This window comes from Genypterus blacodes, unplaced genomic scaffold, assembly GCF_046128005.1.
Source record: "Genypterus blacodes isolate CSIRO-AG114 ecotype Tasmania unplaced genomic scaffold, CSIRO-AGI_Gbla_v1 ptg000052l_1, whole genome shotgun sequence".
Classification (NCBI taxonomy): domain Eukaryota; kingdom Metazoa; phylum Chordata; class Actinopteri; order Ophidiiformes; family Ophidiidae; genus Genypterus; species Genypterus blacodes.
This window is the reverse complement of record NW_027466864.1, coordinates 4,328,867-4,347,834: the sequence shown is the minus strand read 5'-3', so window position 1 is coordinate 4,347,834 and position 18,968 is coordinate 4,328,867. Positions and strand designations below refer to the sequence as shown.

Genomic DNA, 18,968 nt, shown 5'->3' with positions numbered 1-18,968 from the left:
AATGTACTTTTACTGGTTTCTTCTCGCATGTTAGAGGATCTAAAGCAAATCGTTTCTACTGTTTTAACTTGAACTAATGTTTCCACCTTCTAGTTAAAACTGTGGACGTGTTCCTCTGGATATCTGTCCAGCTTCTCAGTCATGGGACAGCAGGTCACCTGACATCCCTCCCACCCAACCTGAGGTTCTTCATTAAGAAATAAGACATGATTCAATCAAACTGCCCAGCTTCACCTCAGTACAGGACTTCCTTCTTTAATTTGGGAAAAACACGACGTAAACAGACGCAGAGTAACATGTTTGATACGTGTTTTATAGATGAACACGCACAGAGATTCTTACAAAGCCCTGTTGATCCTCTCAGACCTGAATGGAGCTCTTTATGCTCTGCAGGACAGTTGGACTGTGTGGCGTTGTAACATCAGCGCTGTCACTGGGAGCTAATGGCCTAATTGAATCATGAGCGTTGGGGTGGGCAGATTCTTGGGCTTAACTGATGGAATATCAAGAGAAACCACCAGAGCTTCACCTTCAGATCTTGTGCGGTGACTTGAGAAAAGATGGAAACAGCAGGTTTGATCTAGAGAACAGCGAGCGACCAAAGACGAGCTGAAGAATCCAGCGTTTCCTCCCTGCAGCACTCAGTGATGTCTCAGATGCTTCGCCCTCTGCTTCTCCTGTGCTTCCTTCCAGCTGTGGGTAAGTGAACAACAATCTGTGTGTGTGTGTGTGTGTGTGCGTGTGCGTGTGCGTGTACTGTACACTTGAAGACAATAGTGGTATTTTGGTCTCCTAGTCGTAATGCATAACGGAGGTATGTTCAGCTTATTTACAAAATGATTTAGTGCCGCATAACGAGCAAATCCTAAGCATCAGAGGCAGGACGATGTCATTGTTCTTCAAGTAAAGACAGACGAGACGACTTTGTCCCGTCTCTAATCATAAATCTGATCTGTAACATCTCAGCGTGTCCATTTTTACAAACCCAGAGATTCAATTGATAAGTGACATGATTGTGTCTGTGGTTTTGTGTTGTGGTTGTAACGGGTGTGTGTGTCTTCCCTCAGTTCCCCTCTTCTGTTTCACCTGTGTGTTTCCTGCCGTGTCCCCTCTGGACTGCATCAGGTTTCCTATGAAGTGTCCAGCCGGGCAGCTCTGTCTGTCCAGCAAAGCTGTGGGCCTGAGAGGTGAGGACACCTCGCGTCTCTCAACAAAACCCAGAAGACGACGAAGCGAGGAAGAGTAATGTGTGTGTGTGTGTGTGTGTGTGTGTGTGTGTGTGTGTGTGTGTGTGTGTGTGTGTGTGTGTGTGTGTGTGTGTGTGTGTGTGTGTGTGTCTTACAGGAGATTTCCGTGTGGTGTTGTACGAGAAGAGCTGTGTCTTGCCCTCCTTGTGTGGCCTCACTGGTGAGAAATACGCCATGGGACTCAACTTCACCTTCACCAACGAGTGCTGTAACACACACCTGTGCAACGCAGCTGCAGCACACACTGCCCCCTACTGGACAGGCACTCTACTCACTCTACTCCTTTCATACTCTGTGTGGTGACTCCACAGATATGGAAGTTGTTTGTCAGAGTTGTTAAACAGATGTACGGCCACACTGTAACAAACGCTTGTGAATCCCTCGTCTCTGCCGCCCCCTAGTGGACTGACCTTGTACTCGGCTTGCTTCAAGTAATAAGTGCGTGCAATTTGATCAAAACTATAGAAAAAACTAAACAATGGTCAAATTAAATACTAAATAAATGTCTTTGTGGTTGCAGATGTTTAAAAAAAACTCTATATTTTATCTGAATAAATCAATCCAGTATTTTAATTAAAAGAATGATGGATTATGTTGGTGGTCCAGATCTCGTCTAATTTGCTGTGTTCTGTTTAAAATGTTCTAATTTCTGATGCATGCAGCGATAAACCTGCTCATCCAAACTCTATACCAGTTTGAAACGTGACAACATGAACATAACCAACAATAATCTCAATAATCATATTAGCGGCTGCCTTGATGTTGATCTAAGTTTAATTTCTTTCCCCTCCAGATTCTTGTTTTCGTCTTTTTCATTTCATTTATTGGTTTATTTGGGCTTTTATTATGTTTGAGTCATCTCCAACTGTGATTAGACCTCCATGGATGCATTGCATTGTGGGGTGGCAAATCCATCACCAGTTGAAGTACACGGCTGAACAGAGAACAATAATTCAAAATAGAAAAAAGATACTTAATTATGTTTATGGAGACAATATGGGTCTTTGGTAGTTATTTATAAGGCTTTAAAATAAATTGTAACATAGTTGTGGGTGGTTGTCATGACGCCAATTAGCGCCTGTGTGCCGCTGTGTCACTGCCAGCTGCTGTTAATTGACAGTGTGAACGTTCTTCTCGCCCAGTGTGAGATTTGGCTCCGTATCATCGCGATAACACTTTACATTGAACCGTGTTGCAGCGTGATGGGCGCAGTTAGTCGTTGCATTTGTGCCGTTTTGGCGCTGTTGTGTTGCGCCTCCGGGTTTCAGGCCCCCCGCGGCTCAGAGACCCTCACCAACCACTCCGCCCTGCCGCCACCATACCTCAACCTCCCGGTGTTCCTGCACGCCAGATTCCCTCTGGTGGAGAAGGAGCGTTTCTCCCCCTCGGGAGGCAGCGGGCTGGAGCAGATTCCTCCCCCGCTGCGGGACATCCTGATCCCGGTGCGCCGGAGCACCAGCGCGCCCACCGCCCCCACAAATGCGGTGAAGACTTCGTGCAAGATGAACAAGATGCACGTTGAGGTGCCGAGAAGCGCCATCGGTGCCGGAGAATCCGCATCCGGCCTCAAACTGGGCTCATGTGAAGCCAACAAGTCCAACCAGGATTACTTTTATTTTGAAAACGACCTCAGCCTGTGTGGAACCAAACGCACGGTGAGCTTCAGCTGGATGCTTCTTACTTTGTGACACCTCTTAATGATGAACTCTCTCTACAGGGGCGGGCCTAGTGTTGTGGGGCCCCTGGGTGAATGGCAGTGAGGAACCTTAATGAGAGCTTCATTTTGATTAAACACCATTTGCCGCTCTGATTAAACACATTGTATTTTTCCCTTGTGATATTTGACTTAATGTTCTGTTTCACCCCTGTAGATGATAAACAACCAGATGTCCTATTCCAACACTCTACACTTTGACCCACCGAGGCCCGACGGACCCATCAGGAGAGCCGTGCCCTTCACTTTGTCTGTTTCCTGTTATTATAACAGGTGAGGCAGCTACACACTTAAGAAGTATTGTAACAAATCACTGCTTTTTCATTTGTATTTTATCTTTCAGATATCAATACTCTTATAAAATTGGATACGCTCCCAAGATGCAGATGCGCAAGATCTTCAAACCTATGAAGAATAGAGCTGAATTCATTCTCACCCCACGAAATGGTAAGGTGATCATGTCTCAAGGCGCCAGGACATTTCAAACCACAACAGCCAGGCCTAATGCTGCGTTCAGGTGCTCATTGAAAGGTGGTAAATAATGTTGTTGTAAATTCAGGTTCAGTGCGTTCGAGTGCTTTTTGATAGAAACAAACAAAACATGAAGTCCTGAAAGAGTCCCTGTGTCTTTCAGCTCAGTGGGACAGGCTTTCTTCATCAGATCCTTACATGATCGGGAAGCCCATGTACTTTCAGGCTGAGGTTTCGTCTATGGGGGATGGAAGACTGTATGTCCATTCCTGCTATGCCACTCCAAAGAAGTCGCACAACTCAACGCTTCAGTTTCCAATCGTGACAAACTTTGGGTAATGCAATAACTGCCACATCCAAACGTTAGCAAGCTTTCCTGCTAAGATCCTGGTTTAGGCAGGCGCTCACTCTTTTCTGAATGAATGAACGTATCCGCTTGTCTTATGTCCTGGTAAAGGTGCATGGTGGAGAGCAGGGACGGCCGCTCCAGATTCATCCCACACAAACAGAATGCCGTGAGATTCACTTTGGATGCATTTTTGTTCAAAGGAATGTCAGGCCAGGTGAGCGGCCGACGATGCAACAGAACCGCCGTGTTTATGCTGTATGTGTGTTTTGGGTTATGGACATTGTTTTCCTGCACTTCTTACACATCATGCCAGTTTTTGATTGCATACAAGAGACTTTAAAGCATTCAACTGTGGGACAATTTTGAAAGCTGTATTAATCACCTGCAGCAGCTCTACATGCACTGCACCATGTCTATGGGAAGCTCCTCCCCCTCTGCTACAGCCAAATCCTGCAACTATGACACAAAAGCAGGGAGGTTAGTGTTTAGTTGTTTTAACGATTGCTTTAAAGATGAGAGTTTGGATATGTGGGATGATTCTCTGCTGTGTTTTGTCACAGATGGGTTGAGCTGTACGGAGGCGACTCGGTGTGCGACTGCTGCAACTCCAACTGTAGCTCCACTGTGGCCTCTGGTGAGTCGATGATCCTCACCTGCACATCTCATTGCTCATCAGGGATGGGGGGGCGAAACCGTGTGAAAGGAAAGGAGAGCAATGTGTGTTCTGCAAAAAGTGTTAAAGATGAGGAATAGTTATAAGAACGTGACGCTTTTAATATTATCCATAAATGTTAGTTTCTCCTCTTGATAGGGAGAATCTCATTCTGAAACAAAGCTTGTAATTCTATTCTAATCATTCAAATGTGCTGCCTGCCTGCTCCAGTCACCAAAATGATCAGCAGCAGGCCCTGGACGATAGAATCTAAAGTGAAGCCCACCACAACCCAGAGAGAGAGAGAGGCGGTCACCGCATCATCTAGCTCCAAAACAACGGCAAGACCTCCAACTACTACCAGAGCGAGGAAGAGGACGACGACCACGAAGCCCAAAGAGAGCAGAGCAGCCACGAAGAGCCAGGCGGTGGGAAAGGTCGTGGAGTTGGCTCGGCCGTTCAGAGGTGGAGGAGGAGGAGGGGTCGGCGTGAAGTTTGTCGAGGAAGAGAAGAAAGTGAAGGGCTTTGCTGTTGTAGAGGAGGAGGGTGAGGAAGAGGCGGTTGCCGAGCGTCAGAGAACATTTGAAGACTTCTTTGGTTTGGGCAATAAACATGACCGCTGAACATGAACAAGTATTTTGATTTTCCCTTTCCACTGTTAACATTAAACCCAATTTGTCAATTAAAAAGACATCAAAAGATCGGATGAAGACTTCTGTTGAGAGAATTTTCCAACAATAATTGCCAAAAAGTGCGTTTTTATGGAGCAAGAGTTTAGTTTATTAGCTTTACTTCATGGATACATGTTTTATTGCTACATGAGGTCAAACATTCTGTACAATTTTAACTTTTACAGGCAGGTCAACAAATGTGATACGTAAAAAGTTTTACAAACCTACAACTGTGACAGATTACAGAAGATTACTGACGCTGTAATCTTGAGGGCTGCTGTCTTTACATCAGTTTCTATCAAACATTATACATTACAAATGAAAAAGGACAAACTGTCTTCATAACTAACATGCTATATTACCAGTATACTCATATAAGAATGGGAAGAATGCCATACCAATCCATTTCCAGTCATGATGGATTCATTTACCTTCACATTTCCTTTTGTCCATTTTAAGACAACATGATGAAAGACCATAGCGTCATATCACCTTTATTTCATAGAGGGTTCAGCTCGGGTGCATCCTGAATGAATCGTCCGTATGGTATTTGTTGGGACACGTGACTCTTTCTCTTCCGGGTTATTCCAGTCTGCTGTGAATTGTTGTTGTCCTCAGTAGAATGAGCTCAGGTGGGAGTGAGTGGCAGGATGTCTGGGCATGGCAGACCCAGGATAGATGGGGCTATTGGACGAGTTCCAGTACGTCGTCGGGGGGCCGAAAAAGTTTCCAGGGGACACAGGCATGGGAGCGGGATGGCCACCCATGAAGTTCATTTTGGGCTGGTGGCTGTGGTAGGGCTGCATGTACTGCATCTCAGTCTGGTACTTAACTATCCCCCCTTCCGCGGCGTGATTCTGGTGCGCCTGCGAGATGCCCTGGAAGTCAAACTTGTAGGCGTAGCGCTTGCCGTGCACCTTGGTCATGATGTTCTTGTCGTAGTAGTAACGCAGAGCTCGGCTCAGCTTGTCGTAGTTCATGTTGGGTTTGCTCTTGCGCTCGCCCCAGCGCTTGGCCACCTCGTCCGGGTCGGTCATCTTGAACTCGCCGTTGGTGCCTTCCCAGGTGATGATGCCGGAGTTGTTGCTGTCAGACAGCAACTCCAGCAGGAACTGCCACAGCTGGATCTGCCCCGAACCTTTGAAATGTAAACATGAACACTTAAGGGATGGAGGACTTTGCCCTAAAAATGTGTCTAGTAACCGGTTGAGGCATTTGGATCAATGTGTTCCAAGTAGTTGCTGACACATTAACTCAGTATTTTAAAGGATATTTAAATATTTAGCTTTACTTTCACAAACCCTAACCAGAAACACTGAAATGTTTGGATCCCATATGACAGGTCCAGTTACTCCAGGACCTACAGACTGCTCAAGCTCTGAGCTCCCAGCAGTATGGAGACACACTTCTATGAACTTAAAGCCAAATGTGACCTTTTCACTGTGTGACAGACGGGCAGAACCTACCCACAGGCCTGTGAGCGCTGGGGTCAGGGAGCTTGTATGGACTTTGTTTGCCTGTTCGGTTCTTGGTTGAGCTGAGGGCTTGACCTTCTGTGAGGAAACAGCAGGGCAACAGTCATTTTGGTGAGTGGGAAGCCAGATTCCATCTGTATGTAAGCGTGATGCGATTATGCAGTTGTTGTTGTTGTTGTTGGCTGTTTATTTTGGAATGTGGGCGCATATGTGCCAGTCCTTGCTTGCTTTCTCTCTCGTGTTATTAAAGCAGACAGTGTAAAGGCCTCATTTGTGTCATCCTCATGTGTTCCCCTCGCAGTGCGTCACAGTCTTACCTGGGTTTGCTAGTCGACTGCTGATGGGCCCTAAGGTCTGGTAAGGATCTGTGGAGAAGAAGAAATGTTTTAAATGCATTTAGGGTGACATGACACACTTATCCAAGCTGACTGATAACACCCCATATGGGATAATTATACATCTGCTTGTTCCGTTGCTCGGAATGATCACAGATATTGATGTAATGTTTTACTGCTCACAACAGGCTGTGGATTTTAAAACTAATATTTGGGACAAATGGCTTTCAGACCTTGCACAATCCTCGGAGCAGGCTCAGAAACTCTTGAGCTGTGTTGGTGCTCCATGGAAGAACCTAGGAATCAGATAGGAAACGGGGGAGGAGTTTGAATTCACAAACGCAAAAACAATAGATAGAAAATTCTTTGTGACAATCGGTTTTATTCCGTTTGTGTTTTTTTTGCTGTCATACCTTTTGGCCCTGCAGTCATGCTGTTTGCAGGCCAGCTGTTCCTGCGGCTGATCTCATCAAAGCTGCTCTCTGCGCAAAAAAGAACCAGAGATGAGAGCAGACACTGACCGGTCAGGCGGCAAAACAAAGCCTTTGAAGTGGACAGAAGTGGGAAGGAAGTAAGGCAAAATGGAGGAGATAAGAGATGGAGAGCAGACATGACATGGGAGGGCTGAGGATGACCCACAATTTCTTGGGTGAGCTGTCTTTTGTTCAGGCCACCATGATTATGAATTGTGTCCCTCAGTGGGACCCATACCCCCCATTTCCTGCACTGGTGCAGCTGTTTCCTGCCCGAAACTGCCTGTTGAGTTGCAGATTCATCAAAGAATTGTCAACTGAGGCAGAGCGTCGCGCCAACAAACCATTTGACTTCTGAAACATGGTACTGAAACCCAGCACTTTATTTTTGAAGTCCTTGAATCGTTGGATGCTCCTTTGTGACGCTGTGATTCACACCCCAAATCACACAGCAGCAATACAAACTTTGTTACTTAGATCAAATCAAAGTGATGTTGACTGGTGTGTAATGAAAAAAACATTTAAGCTCATTCTTCTTCTCCTCATTACATCTTGTATTTTGTGTCTTTTCATCCATGATCACTTCACTGTTTGTTACTGCTAATTTATATTTTTGCCTCCTCAGGTTGTGGCTCATCTACACAGTAACAACAAAAAAGCATTGATTGTGTCTTTTTTTGTTGTGTGAATCACATTTTTATACATTTCAATCTAAATCATCATTATTTCTTTTTTATAATTGTTTATTTTGTAGTCCTGCTTTCCTTAAATTCCTTAAACCTTTACAAACCTCCTTAACTTCTTGTTGTGACCTCATGGTTAGAGTTTGAATCCCACAAACACTTCCACTGTCCCGTTATGGGTTTTACCCCATCACTGGCTCTAAGCTGGACATACTGGACATGAAACTGCAAAGGGATCTCACCTGCTTTCACTTGTAGTCTGGGTTGCTGTGGTGTGGTGCTGGTGGGGGTTGTGGCGTAAGAGAACGTTGGGCTACCTGAAGGGGAAACAACAAGCCAGATTACATTCTCTATAATCATATATAAGACAGTATATCTTGCTGGAACATGGGTGTCATCTTGGGTGTCATCTGTACAATGCTGATCTATAATGTCTGGATGCAGGTTGGACACTCTGGCTCTTACTCTGACGGAGGTAATTGAGGTGGGAGAGCAGGATGTCTGCGTTGTAGGCCGACGTGAGACGCATCATGTCCTCCTTGGTCATCTTGCAGAGCGCTTTGCCGTCCAGCGCGTGGAAGAGCAAGACGTCCACCTCCTCCAGGACGTACTCCTTGATGGCCCAGTCCAGCCACTGCCGAACGTGGTCCTGGGTCCAAACCTCAGGGTCTGTCGCCAAAAGATAGAGGTGAGATGATTTATGTAGAAATGATTGATCGTGAGAGATTCTGATCCTGGGTCACATCCAGATAAAATCTGACCTATTGACCTATTTCCCAATGACAGTGTATTCATTCTGAAGAAATTTCATCTGGTTTGGCTAAATGTAATGGATCCTCCCATCACCTTTCATCAAAATTGGTTGACCAACCAACCAAAGTTTTAACTGCCCTGGGGAAAATGTATTTGTTCATATGGCAAGAACGTGACAAGTCACGTAAAGGCACTGTTATGCTTCTGCATGTCAGCTAGACAGGCTTTGGTGTAGTTCCATGGCGCTCATGTGAGTGTCCTTTTTTGGACTCCTGCAGACATTTACATGTCCACTAGGGGGCAGAGTCACATTTAGCAAAATTCTGGAATTTCAACCAGTCAGCTTGATACCAGTTACTCCTTTTTTTCAATCTGTCATGATGAAAGTACTTTAAACAGGGTAAATGTGAGATTAGAGGGCTTGGTACCGCATTACATTCTTTCCCACCCGGGTTTTGACAAATGTGTGCATGACGTCCGCAAGTCTGGCCAACATGGAAGAAGTAGGCGGAACCCTCCTGGACGTGACCAAAACTAAGAAATCCTCCAGGTTTAAGGGTTAAGGTTAGGGGGCTTTGGGGTTGGGGGGGTTGAACGACAATGTTTTGGTGTAATGGTAACCATTGACCAATCAAGTCCTTGATGTCTCTCCAAGCCCTCCATTCTAACATCTATCCTCCTGCTTTGATCCCACCTGCTTTGGGAACATGTTTGTTAAACTGTGGCATTGTTCATTGTTGAGGCATTTTCCATCACCAGTATGGAAAAAAACCCCACTCTCAGTTGTAACAATGCCTGTAAAGACAAAGAGAAAGCTCAGACATAGAAGCTTTAAGAACATTTCACACTTTTAAATGCCCTTAAAATCATATTGATGTCTAGCTGTGGTACCAAAACAGTATTATTCGTCTGATTCAGTCTCACTTCCAGTAGCAAACAATGGATGTGCTGTGAATTGCCCGTAATGTTAGACAGAGTCTGGAACGTGAACATTAGCAACCACACCCACGGGCCCCGATTGTCCTTGGTTAACACACGCTGCTGTGATGTCATATCCATGTATTATGAAGCATAGCTTAGTGGTGGTGACTCATCGGCGAATCTCGTCGGTGTCCACAAAGCTGAATTAAAATCATCCACTGTACCCCCACGGGATCCTCCAGAGACCGACTCAATGGAGGGATCGCCGTTCTGAGACGTGACACATAAGCACGCAGACTGAAGCGTCGCAGGAGGGGCATTTCAGCAGGTTCATTAGTCTATTAGGTCTGCTGGAGACACTCACAGATTCATTGGGCTCAATCTGAAAAGAGGCTGTTACCTCATCCAGGGAGGTTATGTTTCCACCAGTGTTGGTTGGTTAATTAGTTGCTTAGTTAGTTATCAGTATTACTTTCTGAAACTTTTTGGGAAGGTGGGTCAGGGCCTCAGAAAACAATACTTACAGCGTACAACCTACCAAGCGTTCTGACTTTGAACTGTTGAGCAGAGCTTTGTTGGCTCACCTGCAGGTACGATGACCCTCCTCTCCTCTGTGGCACTGCTGGGTGAGGTTGCCGACTGTGGACTGCTGCGGGGCTCGGCGTATGAGGCCTGGTACCCCATCTGGGCCCCATCGGTGTTGCTCATGTGCCTGGAACGCTTGGTGACACTGCAGTCCACAGGGGACCCCCGACTATCAGACACAAGGGACAGGGAGATTAAAAATTAAAAAGTTTAAGTACCACTGGAGGTAGGCGCACCACAATTTGAGAACCACTGGACACTAACAACATTATGATTAAGAGCAGATTTATTAAACTCATAAAGGTGAATGATCGTAGTTATCAGATCAAATTCAAATTCAAGCAACGTCGAATTTCAAAACAGGTTCTTAATCTCTGTTACACTTCACATAATAATCTGATTAAAAATGTTTTGTTGATACCCAATTGATCATGAAAGCTTTCAAACAGGAAAAGACCGAAAGAAAGGAGCATTGAACCAAACTATTCAACCAGCAGGGTCATGAGTCCTTTTTGGCTCCAGGTTATAAATTGAAAGCAAACAAACAAACTAAATGTAATTAGGCTCTGGAAAACCCCATCATTCCCAAATGGATGACTCAGATAATCCTGGAATATGCGACCCCCCCTGCGTTCTGACTCACCTGGTCCCGTTCACGTGCTCGCCTCTTTTCCCAGGGTTTTGTGCGGCTGATCCCACCCACTCTGGCTCTGTGGGCTCGGGGCTCTGCTTGGACGTCTGGCTGAACGCGGCAGGCGATGTCATCTCAGCCTTCATGTGCATGGCGGGGGCTGCGGTGTAGGCCGGGTCGAATATGGGCTGGTCCTCGCTCACCACGGACAGAGCTTCCTGTCCAACACAGACACAGGCGGCCGTTAACGTGCCGGGTCGTAACCTGTGGAAAGTGTGTGTGCGTGCAGCTGCTTTTCCACACCGCAGATGCACATTACCCCGGGGGGTTAAGGGTGAGACATACGCTTCCCAAGTACCTTAATGAGTACAAATCACACTCTTTCGCTCACACTCCAGTACATAACAAATCTCTAAAACTCATCCTCTGATATCCCCTCACTTTCTTTCCTCCTTTCCTTTTCCCTAACCTACTTCTGTCTTTGTTTCCTTACATTTCCCTCACTTCCTCTCGTGGCCTCCTTTCCTTATTTCGTTTCATATTTCCCTGTCCTCCCCTTCTCCTTAATTCTTCCCTCCTACCTGTCCACATTTCTTTCCTTTTCCTTCCCTGTTTCCTTTTCCTCTCTGTTTACTCCTCACTTCTTCTTCTTCACTTGAGGAGCAGTGGGCAACTACAGCCCGGCATCCAGGGACCAACTCCAGATCTACATGTAGTGCCTTGATCAAGGGCAATGGCAGGAGTTATTAAACTCTCAACATCCAAACAGCCTTATCAGAGAGGATTCCTGGTTGACTGGTAGACTTTGATGGTTGGGAACTCTGACCACCTCAGTCATTTTCAGGCATACATTTACATGCACATTATTTATGCAATTATTGGTTTCTTACTTCATATAAACAGTCAATCACTATTTCCTCAATGAGCAACTCTCCTCATGCTCTGATTGCATAACAGGTTGTGCATTTCCGTCCAAGTATGTAGTTACTACTTACTATCTTTATCCCAGATTTAGGTTTAGACAAATAACACAGTTATAATTTTCTAACCTTCAGGCTGAAAACAAAAAAAGAGTGAAGAGTTTTTTATGCGTATTCTTAACACAAGGGAGCAATAGATCTGTAAATGTTATCAACCACCAAGAAGAAGTTTGAGAAGAGAAAACTGCTCAGAAACCCTGTGAAAGTAAACAGGTTGCTGTTCTGCCAGTATATCTCAAACAGGATCAGTAATCTTCACCGCAGGTTTATGTTTTCGTTAGGATTGAGGCTGCGTGTGTGTGGGGGGGGGGGCCTGCCTGCTCGAGGTGGAGCCAAATCGAGATTGGAGTCTCTCTTCCTGTGTTGAGCGCTAGATAGGAGGCCTCAGAAACTCCACACCGCCCCAAGATGGCACTTGCTCTTCCAGAGTGCGTGGGCAAGCATCCATAGCGGGCGTGTTGTGTCTGCGAGCTGTGAGAGGGCCGAGGTACTGCTCTGTCTGTTTCTCAAATTAAGTGTGTGCATGTGTGATGAGGCGGCGGGAGCCTTAGTGGGTGTTAGTGCGTGTTTGTTTAGAGGAGCTGAGCATTGTCTTCGGGCCTCGTACGTCAGCGCTGTGCTTTTTCAGTGGCCTACAGGAAACCTGGCCGCCATGTGCAGAAGAACCTTTTGGCACAGGCCAGGGGAGAGGAAATGGTGGAGAAGGGGGGCACGGTGTAAAAACGTGGGTCATTTTAAAGCTGGAAAACAACCCTAAGACCCCGTGCGTGAAGGGGGGAGGGGTTCACTGGACAGCAATAAGAGTATAGCCTTGATTGAAGTTCTAAGTGCCGCCGATGCATTGTGGAGGTGTTTTTCCTGTGTGTTTTTTTAGCTCAATTGTTGGCTGAGCATTGTTAACCAGATCTTAATGCATGGCACACAGTTTGGCATTTCCTCCAAACTGATACAAAGTCAACAACCTGCTGCTGTGGATACGCCCTTTTTTTTAAGCCAGCAGGCAGACAGCTTCAAATCACAACTTCTTTATAAATAAAGGGCTCTGAGTGGAGTTGGCTACTATCTGTTGAATAGTGGTTCTTTCATGTAGTGCAACAAAAACAATCACTAAGTAATCAACAATCAATTAAGTAAAAAGTACCAAGCATTCAGTGGTTCCAGTTTCCTGTGTGGATCTGCTGTTTTTCTCTTTTCAACAACTTTGACATCACTTTGAATTGATCATTGATTTTTCTTATTTCGTAAACCAAATTCGTAATCAATAATCAATGCACTGACTGATACAGTAGCTTAATTGATAATGACATTTTTTTTCATTCTAAATCATTTGTAATTGTTTTTCAAAAATGTTATTTATTATCTATATTCTTAATTTCTAGAAGACTGTAGAAAGATTTGTAAGGATAGAAACTAATTTTTGAAAGTTTTGCTACTCAATTAACTGATGGAGAAAATTCTATGAAACAAAGTATTTTCAAAATACACAAAGATTCCAAAAAGTTCCAAAAGTTTAACAAGTTTTAGTTGTAAGATTAAGTTTAAAACTAAAGGCTTCACCCGTTTGACACTGCAGCCTTTCAGGTGGCAATGAAAATTCCAATTTAATTCAAGGCAGAAATTGACTTTGTATTCCAGATGGGTGTTAAACACGAAAACTATGATGTGTTTAGCTTCACAGTTTGGCTTCACTTTGATCACAGAAGCTGTTTGCTACAAAGCTAGTCTGTTGCCATCTCTCTCTCTCTCTCTCTCTCTCTCTTTTTCTCTCTCTCTCTCTTCTCTCTCTCTGAGTGCAGAAGTGAAACAGTTGGCTGGCAGCAGCAAATTCTCAGCAAGCAGCAAAATTCGCCCTTCAACGTCTTTTTCTCCTCGTCCCTCAAACTGCTGACATTATTGTGACAAGCAGGCTGCTCATCACGTTCAGTTTTACTTTCGAGCTCATGACAAAACTGTTCATGCTCTCACAATCACAAACACAGGCTCCCGCTCTTTCTCGCTCTCTCTCTCTCTCTCTCTTTTTCTCTCTCTCTCTCTCTCTCTCTCTCTCTCTCTCTCTCTCTCTACATCTCTCTCTCTCCCTACCCCCCTCTCTCGCTCTGCACTCTGATACAAATATACCAAAATGTGGCCTGACCGCCAGTGCCACAACTGACTTCCTGTTCAATGTGTTTCATAGCACACAGCCTGTTGCTCAGTGACACAAAACAACTTTTAAAAAACACGACGACCTTTCTCACCCACACACACACACGCACACACACACACACACACACACACACACAAACACACACCTTGGACCTCCATTGGCTTCATAATTAACAATGCAGCCTTATGAAGAACATAAACACCATGTCCTGTGTGGAAACCTTCACATGGCCAAACATCAGCAGCTGCACAGGTTGCATAATGCAGTCACACTGTCAGCATGTTGGTGTGTGATCACAACATTTTTGTTTTTTGATTATTTACCTTATATGAAATAAGTGCTTTAGCTACTTTATTTAAATGTGATTGTGAGTGCAACTGGTATATTGTGCTATCACTGTCATCACCATGGGTAACCAACAACAACAGTAATAATAATAATAATGATAATAATAATAATAATAATAATAATAATAATAATAATAATAATAATAATAATAATAATAATAATAAAAATGTATATTCAATATGAAATGCATGAAATTCTGGGATTAAAAATGACACATTTTCTTCTCTTTTTTTTATGGTTTATGGTTTGTTTTGTTGTTGACTTTGTAAAATTCGGTGTCAGGAAAAACAAAACCCAGCCCGGTTTAGTTTGAATTCATGTGCTCTCCCTTCATACTACAGGAACAGGATTTAAAAGCCTAAACAACTGTCTAGTATATAAAAAGGCCTTCAAAAACTATCCCAACATTTGTGCATAGGTTCCCTTACATTGTTACCTAGATGAAGGTTTAAGCTGCTGTGTTGCTACATGGACAGCCAAGCGTACTTTAAAGCCGATTAGACCACAGCTTCATGAGATAACAGTTGCTAGATAGCCACTTTAAGAATCATCCACACAGGACGTTGCCTAAACTGGTACTGTTTACTTGCCTTCAATAGGTTACCCAACTTTTTCATGTGCACAACCTCACATTAGATATGATAGATGAAAGGTCATGTCACACACACACGTTTATTGCTGTTAGATATGATTTGTTCTGGCAATTTTACACCACTTTCAGGTTATGTACGTGCAAACTAGGCCACTGACAGTGACACTATTATTCAACACCAAGACGAAATTCTGATGTCTCGGTGTAAAATGTCACAGGAAAATACTTTCTGAGGCAACAGTTTGTATCGAATTTAACAAACATTTGCACATAGACAAGCTTTTTATGGGCTTTTCAACCTATTTAGCACAAGGATCCATAAGGGTCCACTCAAAGGCCTATGGAACAGGTGAGGGAACACCAGATATCTCCAGGAGGCACTATCTTATTAAGAAAAATGTTGTTTTGTTGTCATCTGTGATTCAGCAGTTTCACCTTGCTGCATATTGTTGATCTTTTTCCATCACTGTGCTCACTTGACTTGACAGTATACAGTGTACACTTTAAAAAGGGGCCCGCTGTAACCTGACCAAGGACTCCTCTGGGTCCCCGGGCCACCGTTTGGGAACCGCAGCTTGAGTCTGCATTAAACTGCAAGCAAGGATGTGGTTACACCAAGTTATCAGTTGAAACTTGATCCTGCTGCTCTTTTGAGTGTGGCCATGTTGTATTCTAGATGCTGTCACAGAAACCTTCTGCACAAATTCATTTTATCTATAAGAATCTGACATTTTTAGAACATTTACAACAATAACAACTTTTTGTAATTATTGGCTGTAAACATCTATGTAATCTTTTAATATTTTGACATTTTTTTCCATCATTAGAACTACTTTGGCAATTGTTTTTTGTAAGTGGCTGAGGGAAGATTTTAATGGTGGTGGTGGAGGAACTGGAGTATAGATATGCAAACTTTATCTAAGATAAGCTTGGACAGCGGGAATATTAATAGCATTGTTGTACAGTACAACTTTATAGAGATACAGAAAAAAGTTTGTTTGTTGTCATAGTTCCTTTCATCTTTGTGCAGTATACTGTTCCAACAGAGTTTATGTTGATGTTTCATACTGATACGAAAATGGCCCAAAACTCAAACCCCTGAATGTGATTGAAGCTCCATCTTCAACTGTCAATCCTTGACTTTCATATGTTTTAAGTGAAAACATAAATATTCCTTATTTAGTTACTGTTATTGGCTATTGTTTGTGATCTTGGTGGATTTGCTTCCATCTAAATCTCAGATTGTACTTTGAAAAGCAACAACTTCAATGTTGCGCAACTTTAAAATTGCTGTTAAATGCAAGCAATCTATGGGAGGGAGTGTAAATTCAGAATGCCAGTATGTCCTCCGTGCTCTGGATTGACACACAGCGCAGTGCAGCCGAGAGAAACGGACCCAGATGGAGTTGTGTAAAGGCCTCAGTGTGTCTGACGGAAAGCAGAAGTAGAAAGTTTTAGTCAAGCTGATTTTGCAAAGAACTGAGCAGCTGCAGAGACACAAACACCCAAACACAGTGTGGTTTACACAACTGAGAGAGAGAGAGAGAGAGAGAGAGAGAGAGAGAGAGAGAGAGAGAGAGAGAGAGAGGGGGAGAGAGATGGGGAGATAGGGAGAGAGAGAGAGAGAGAGAGAGAGACAGGCAGAAGAGAGAGAGAGAGAGAAGAGAGAGACGGAGAGAAAGAGAGAGAGAGGGAGAGAGAGAGGGGCAGAGAGAAGCAGAGAAAGATAGAGAGACAAGAGAGAGAGACAGAGAGAGAGACAAGAGAGAGAGAGAGAGACAGACAGACTGCCTGCCTCTCTCTTTCTCTCCCTCTCTCTGCCTCTCTCTCTCTCTCTCTCTCTCTCTCTCTCTCTCCCTCTCTCTCTCTGCCTCTCCCTCTGTGCCCCCCTCTCTCCCCCAGGTCCGCTCCTCAGCACCTTCACCAGCTCAGCCTGCAGCATATTGGATGTAAAGTTTAAAACAGTGCAGCGCCCCAGTGTATCCACTTCTTTCTCTTTGTTGCTTTTTTGTCATATTTTTTTTTCTAGTCCGGGGGGCCGGAAATGTGTGCGGAAAGTCTGAGGTTTGAGACAGGAAGCCTGCTGAGTTCAGATAACGACACCTGACAAGCGCTCCCGTTTGCTGCTATAAATTACACCTAAAATAACCTCAAACACAACATCTACTGCAGCGGACTACAGCAGAAAAAACGCTCTGACTTATTGTTGCATGTAACCACTAAGAAACAGCAGCAAAGTGTGGGTTTTAATTAAATACGTTTAAAAAGAAGAGCATTTCGTCCCCGTCACGTATTTTGTAATGTTTCGTTTTTTTTTTAAACCCTGACGTTGCTCGATCAAAATCACGCACTAGGATGAAGTATTTTGTAAGATGAGAGAAAAGTCTGCGATTATTTCTTCCTCGCGATGTTTCGTCATCTGTCGAGAAGATTTTTTTCTTCTTCTTCTTTTTCAAAATGTTTCCAGTTCTGCAAATGAGTCTAATAGCCATTTTACTCAAAAGATGATTTCATAATGTTAATATAATAGTGTGGCTTCGTTGTTCAGGTGCAGGACAGTTTCATGTAAAGGAAGAAGCTGCTGCAGGCCGCATGTTGCACATTGTTGCAATGTAGACGAAAATATTTACACGTTAATTTCTTAGAGTTAACTTAAGTAAATTTATCAGAAATACCCAAATAATTTCGCCTTCCATCCCTCTTCTCCAATTATCACATTACACTGTTAATGACATTAAAACGAGCATTTAGCGCGTAAATGGCTCTAAATGAAACGAAGGCCTTTAACTTCTGCCTCTACCCACAAAATGGACGAAAGTGAATCAAAGACAGCGTTAAAAGAATCCGCGCAGGCGAAGGAACAGTGAAGTACCAGTCAGTTGATGGAGACACGTCCTCCGCGTCCTCCGGCTCTTTCTGTGTCCAATTGTCTCCGTGGCGCCCCGGGGACACCTGCCTGCCCGCCCGCCTGTGCTCCGTCCAACCCCTGCTCCCCTCTACCATCTTCACCTGCTGCTCCATGACAGACTAAAGACTTTAACTTCACTCATTCTCTCCCTCCTGCCTGCTGGTGTTTCTTGTTGATTTGCTTTGATCAAATTAGGAGCAATTAAGAATTAAAAAAATTAAAAATCCAGAGCGCGCGCGTTTGGGAGCCCTCCTTCCCGCGCTCATCGGCGACCAATTAGTGTTTTTATGCGAGTGTAAAGATGTAGCGGTTAGTTGTGTTATTATACAGCCGACATACAACCACGAACGGGAAGGAAGAGGAGATTTAGTAGCAGAAGGAAAGAGTGGGGAGCGGAGCGGCGCTGTGGGCGGCCGCGGGGCCCTGAACGCATCTCACCTTTATCGTGCAGTCCATTACAGCAGCCTCGCGCTCTTTGGCATTTAGTCGATTTTGTCACAGCCACAGAAAAGTTGAGCTTCTTAGCTTCTTAGCTCGCTTCAATTCATGTAGCGGCGCATTGACTCTATGGCGCAAACCATTGCAGTTACAATTTTTTTTTTTTGCTCAGAGACCATAACCGGATGGCCTCCCTCTCTCTCTCTCTCTCTCGCTCTCTCTCTCTCTCTCTCTCTCTCTCTCTCTCTCTCTCTCTCTCTCTCTCGCTCTCTCGCTCTCTCTCTGCATCTCTCTGTCTTTCTGCCTCTCTTTCTCTCTCTACCCCCCCCCCCCCCCCCCTCCCTCCAAATTGGGAAGTGAAGTCACTCTTATTGCGCATTATCGCAGAGTCCCTTTCTCATGAAACCATCTCACATTTTTACAGCTCAGAGTGTGAAAATAACCTCCGTGCGTGAGATTCACACTTGTGGACGTCATACGGGTTCGTTTAAATAATTGTTCATATAGTGTGAACAATAAAAGTTAGTTTAATAATTACAAAAAATTTTACCGTTTCCTGCGTGGGTATAGATTCACACCTGTCTGACTGAAAAGTG

General features: G+C 44.3%; 3 protein-coding genes across 5 annotated transcripts; 2 read left to right on the top strand and 1 right to left on the bottom strand.

The window, feature by feature from the left end:
* Positions 1 to 230: 230 nt before the first annotated feature.
* Positions 231 to 1,806, top strand: lypc (ly6 domain containing, pigment cell). The gene is made up of 3 exons (XM_076150528.1): positions 231 to 699; positions 1,068 to 1,187; positions 1,345 to 1,806. The coding sequence occupies exons 1-3, from the start codon at positions 648 to 650 to the stop codon at positions 1,548 to 1,550; spliced, it is 378 nt and encodes a 125-aa protein (XP_076006643.1). The 5' UTR covers positions 231 to 647; the 3' UTR covers positions 1,551 to 1,806.
* A 502-nt stretch (positions 1,807 to 2,308) lies between these two features.
* Positions 2,309 to 5,056, top strand: zp3d.2 (zona pellucida glycoprotein 3d tandem duplicate 2). Its single transcript, XM_076150405.1, has 9 exons — positions 2,309 to 2,368; positions 2,516 to 2,902; positions 3,119 to 3,234; positions 3,305 to 3,408; positions 3,596 to 3,767; positions 3,890 to 3,995; positions 4,170 to 4,258; positions 4,342 to 4,415; positions 4,665 to 5,056. Exons 1-9 carry the CDS (start codon positions 2,309 to 2,311, stop codon positions 5,054 to 5,056), a joined length of 1,500 nt encoding a protein of 499 aa, XP_076006520.1.
* Positions 5,057 to 5,185: 129 nt separating this feature from the next.
* fli1rs (Fli-1 proto-oncogene, ETS transcription factor-related sequence) lies at positions 5,186 to 18,592 on the bottom strand. Of its 3 annotated transcripts, none has more exons than XM_076150333.1 (10): positions 18,373 to 18,591; positions 10,973 to 11,178; positions 10,329 to 10,498; positions 8,536 to 8,739; positions 8,313 to 8,387; positions 7,328 to 7,396; positions 7,148 to 7,210; positions 6,897 to 6,944; positions 6,571 to 6,657; positions 5,186 to 6,242 (listed from the first exon to the last, which is right to left on the bottom strand). In XM_076150333.1, exons 1-10 carry the CDS (start codon positions 18,388 to 18,390, stop codon positions 5,719 to 5,721), a joined length of 1,464 nt encoding a protein of 487 aa, XP_076006448.1. In that variant the 5' UTR covers positions 18,391 to 18,591; the 3' UTR covers positions 5,186 to 5,718. The 3 variants fall into 3 exon arrangements, with proteins under 3 accessions (XP_076006448.1, XP_076006449.1, XP_076006450.1); XM_076150334.1 differs by lacking the exon at positions 18,373 to 18,591 and adding an exon at positions 17,899 to 18,314; XM_076150335.1 differs by lacking the exon at positions 6,571 to 6,657 and having other exon boundaries at positions 18,373 to 18,592.
* Between the last annotated feature and the right edge of the window lie 376 nt (positions 18,593 to 18,968).

What these genes read in the sequence shown, in the direction of transcription:
- lypc (XM_076150528.1), top strand. Translation starts at nt 648, where the DNA reads ATGTCTCAGATGCTTCGCCCTCTGCTTCTCCTGTGCTTCCTTCCAGCT. An exon ending in GTGCTTCCTTCCAGCTGTGG is followed by an intron (nt 700 to 1,067) that starts GTAAGTGAACAA and finishes GTCTTCCCTCAG; the next exon opens with TTCCCCTCTTCTGTTTCACC. An exon ending in CAAAGCTGTGGGCCTGAGAG is followed by an intron (nt 1,188 to 1,344) that starts GTGAGGACACCT and finishes TGTGTCTTACAG; the next exon opens with GAGATTTCCGTGTGGTGTTG.
- zp3d.2 (XM_076150405.1), top strand. Translation starts at nt 2,309, where the DNA reads ATGACGCCAATTAGCGCCTGTGTGCCGCTGTGTCACTGCCAGCTGCTG. An exon ending in CATTCTCACCCCACGAAATG is followed by an intron (nt 3,409 to 3,595) that starts GTAAGGTGATCA and finishes TGTGTCTTTCAG; the next exon opens with CTCAGTGGGACAGGCTTTCT. An exon ending in TAGCTCCACTGTGGCCTCTG is followed by an intron (nt 4,416 to 4,664) that starts GTGAGTCGATGA and finishes TGCCTGCTCCAG; the next exon opens with TCACCAAAATGATCAGCAGC.
- fli1rs (XM_076150333.1), bottom strand. An exon ending in GAGGGTCATCGTACCTGCAG is followed by an intron (nt 8,740 to 10,328) that starts GTGAGCCAACAA and finishes TTTTGGCGACAG; the next exon opens with ACCCTGAGGTTTGGACCCAG. An exon ending in CCTCAATTACCTCCGTCAGA is followed by an intron (nt 8,388 to 8,535) that starts GTAAGAGCCAGA and finishes TTTCCCCTTCAG; the next exon opens with GTAGCCCAACGTTCTCTTAC.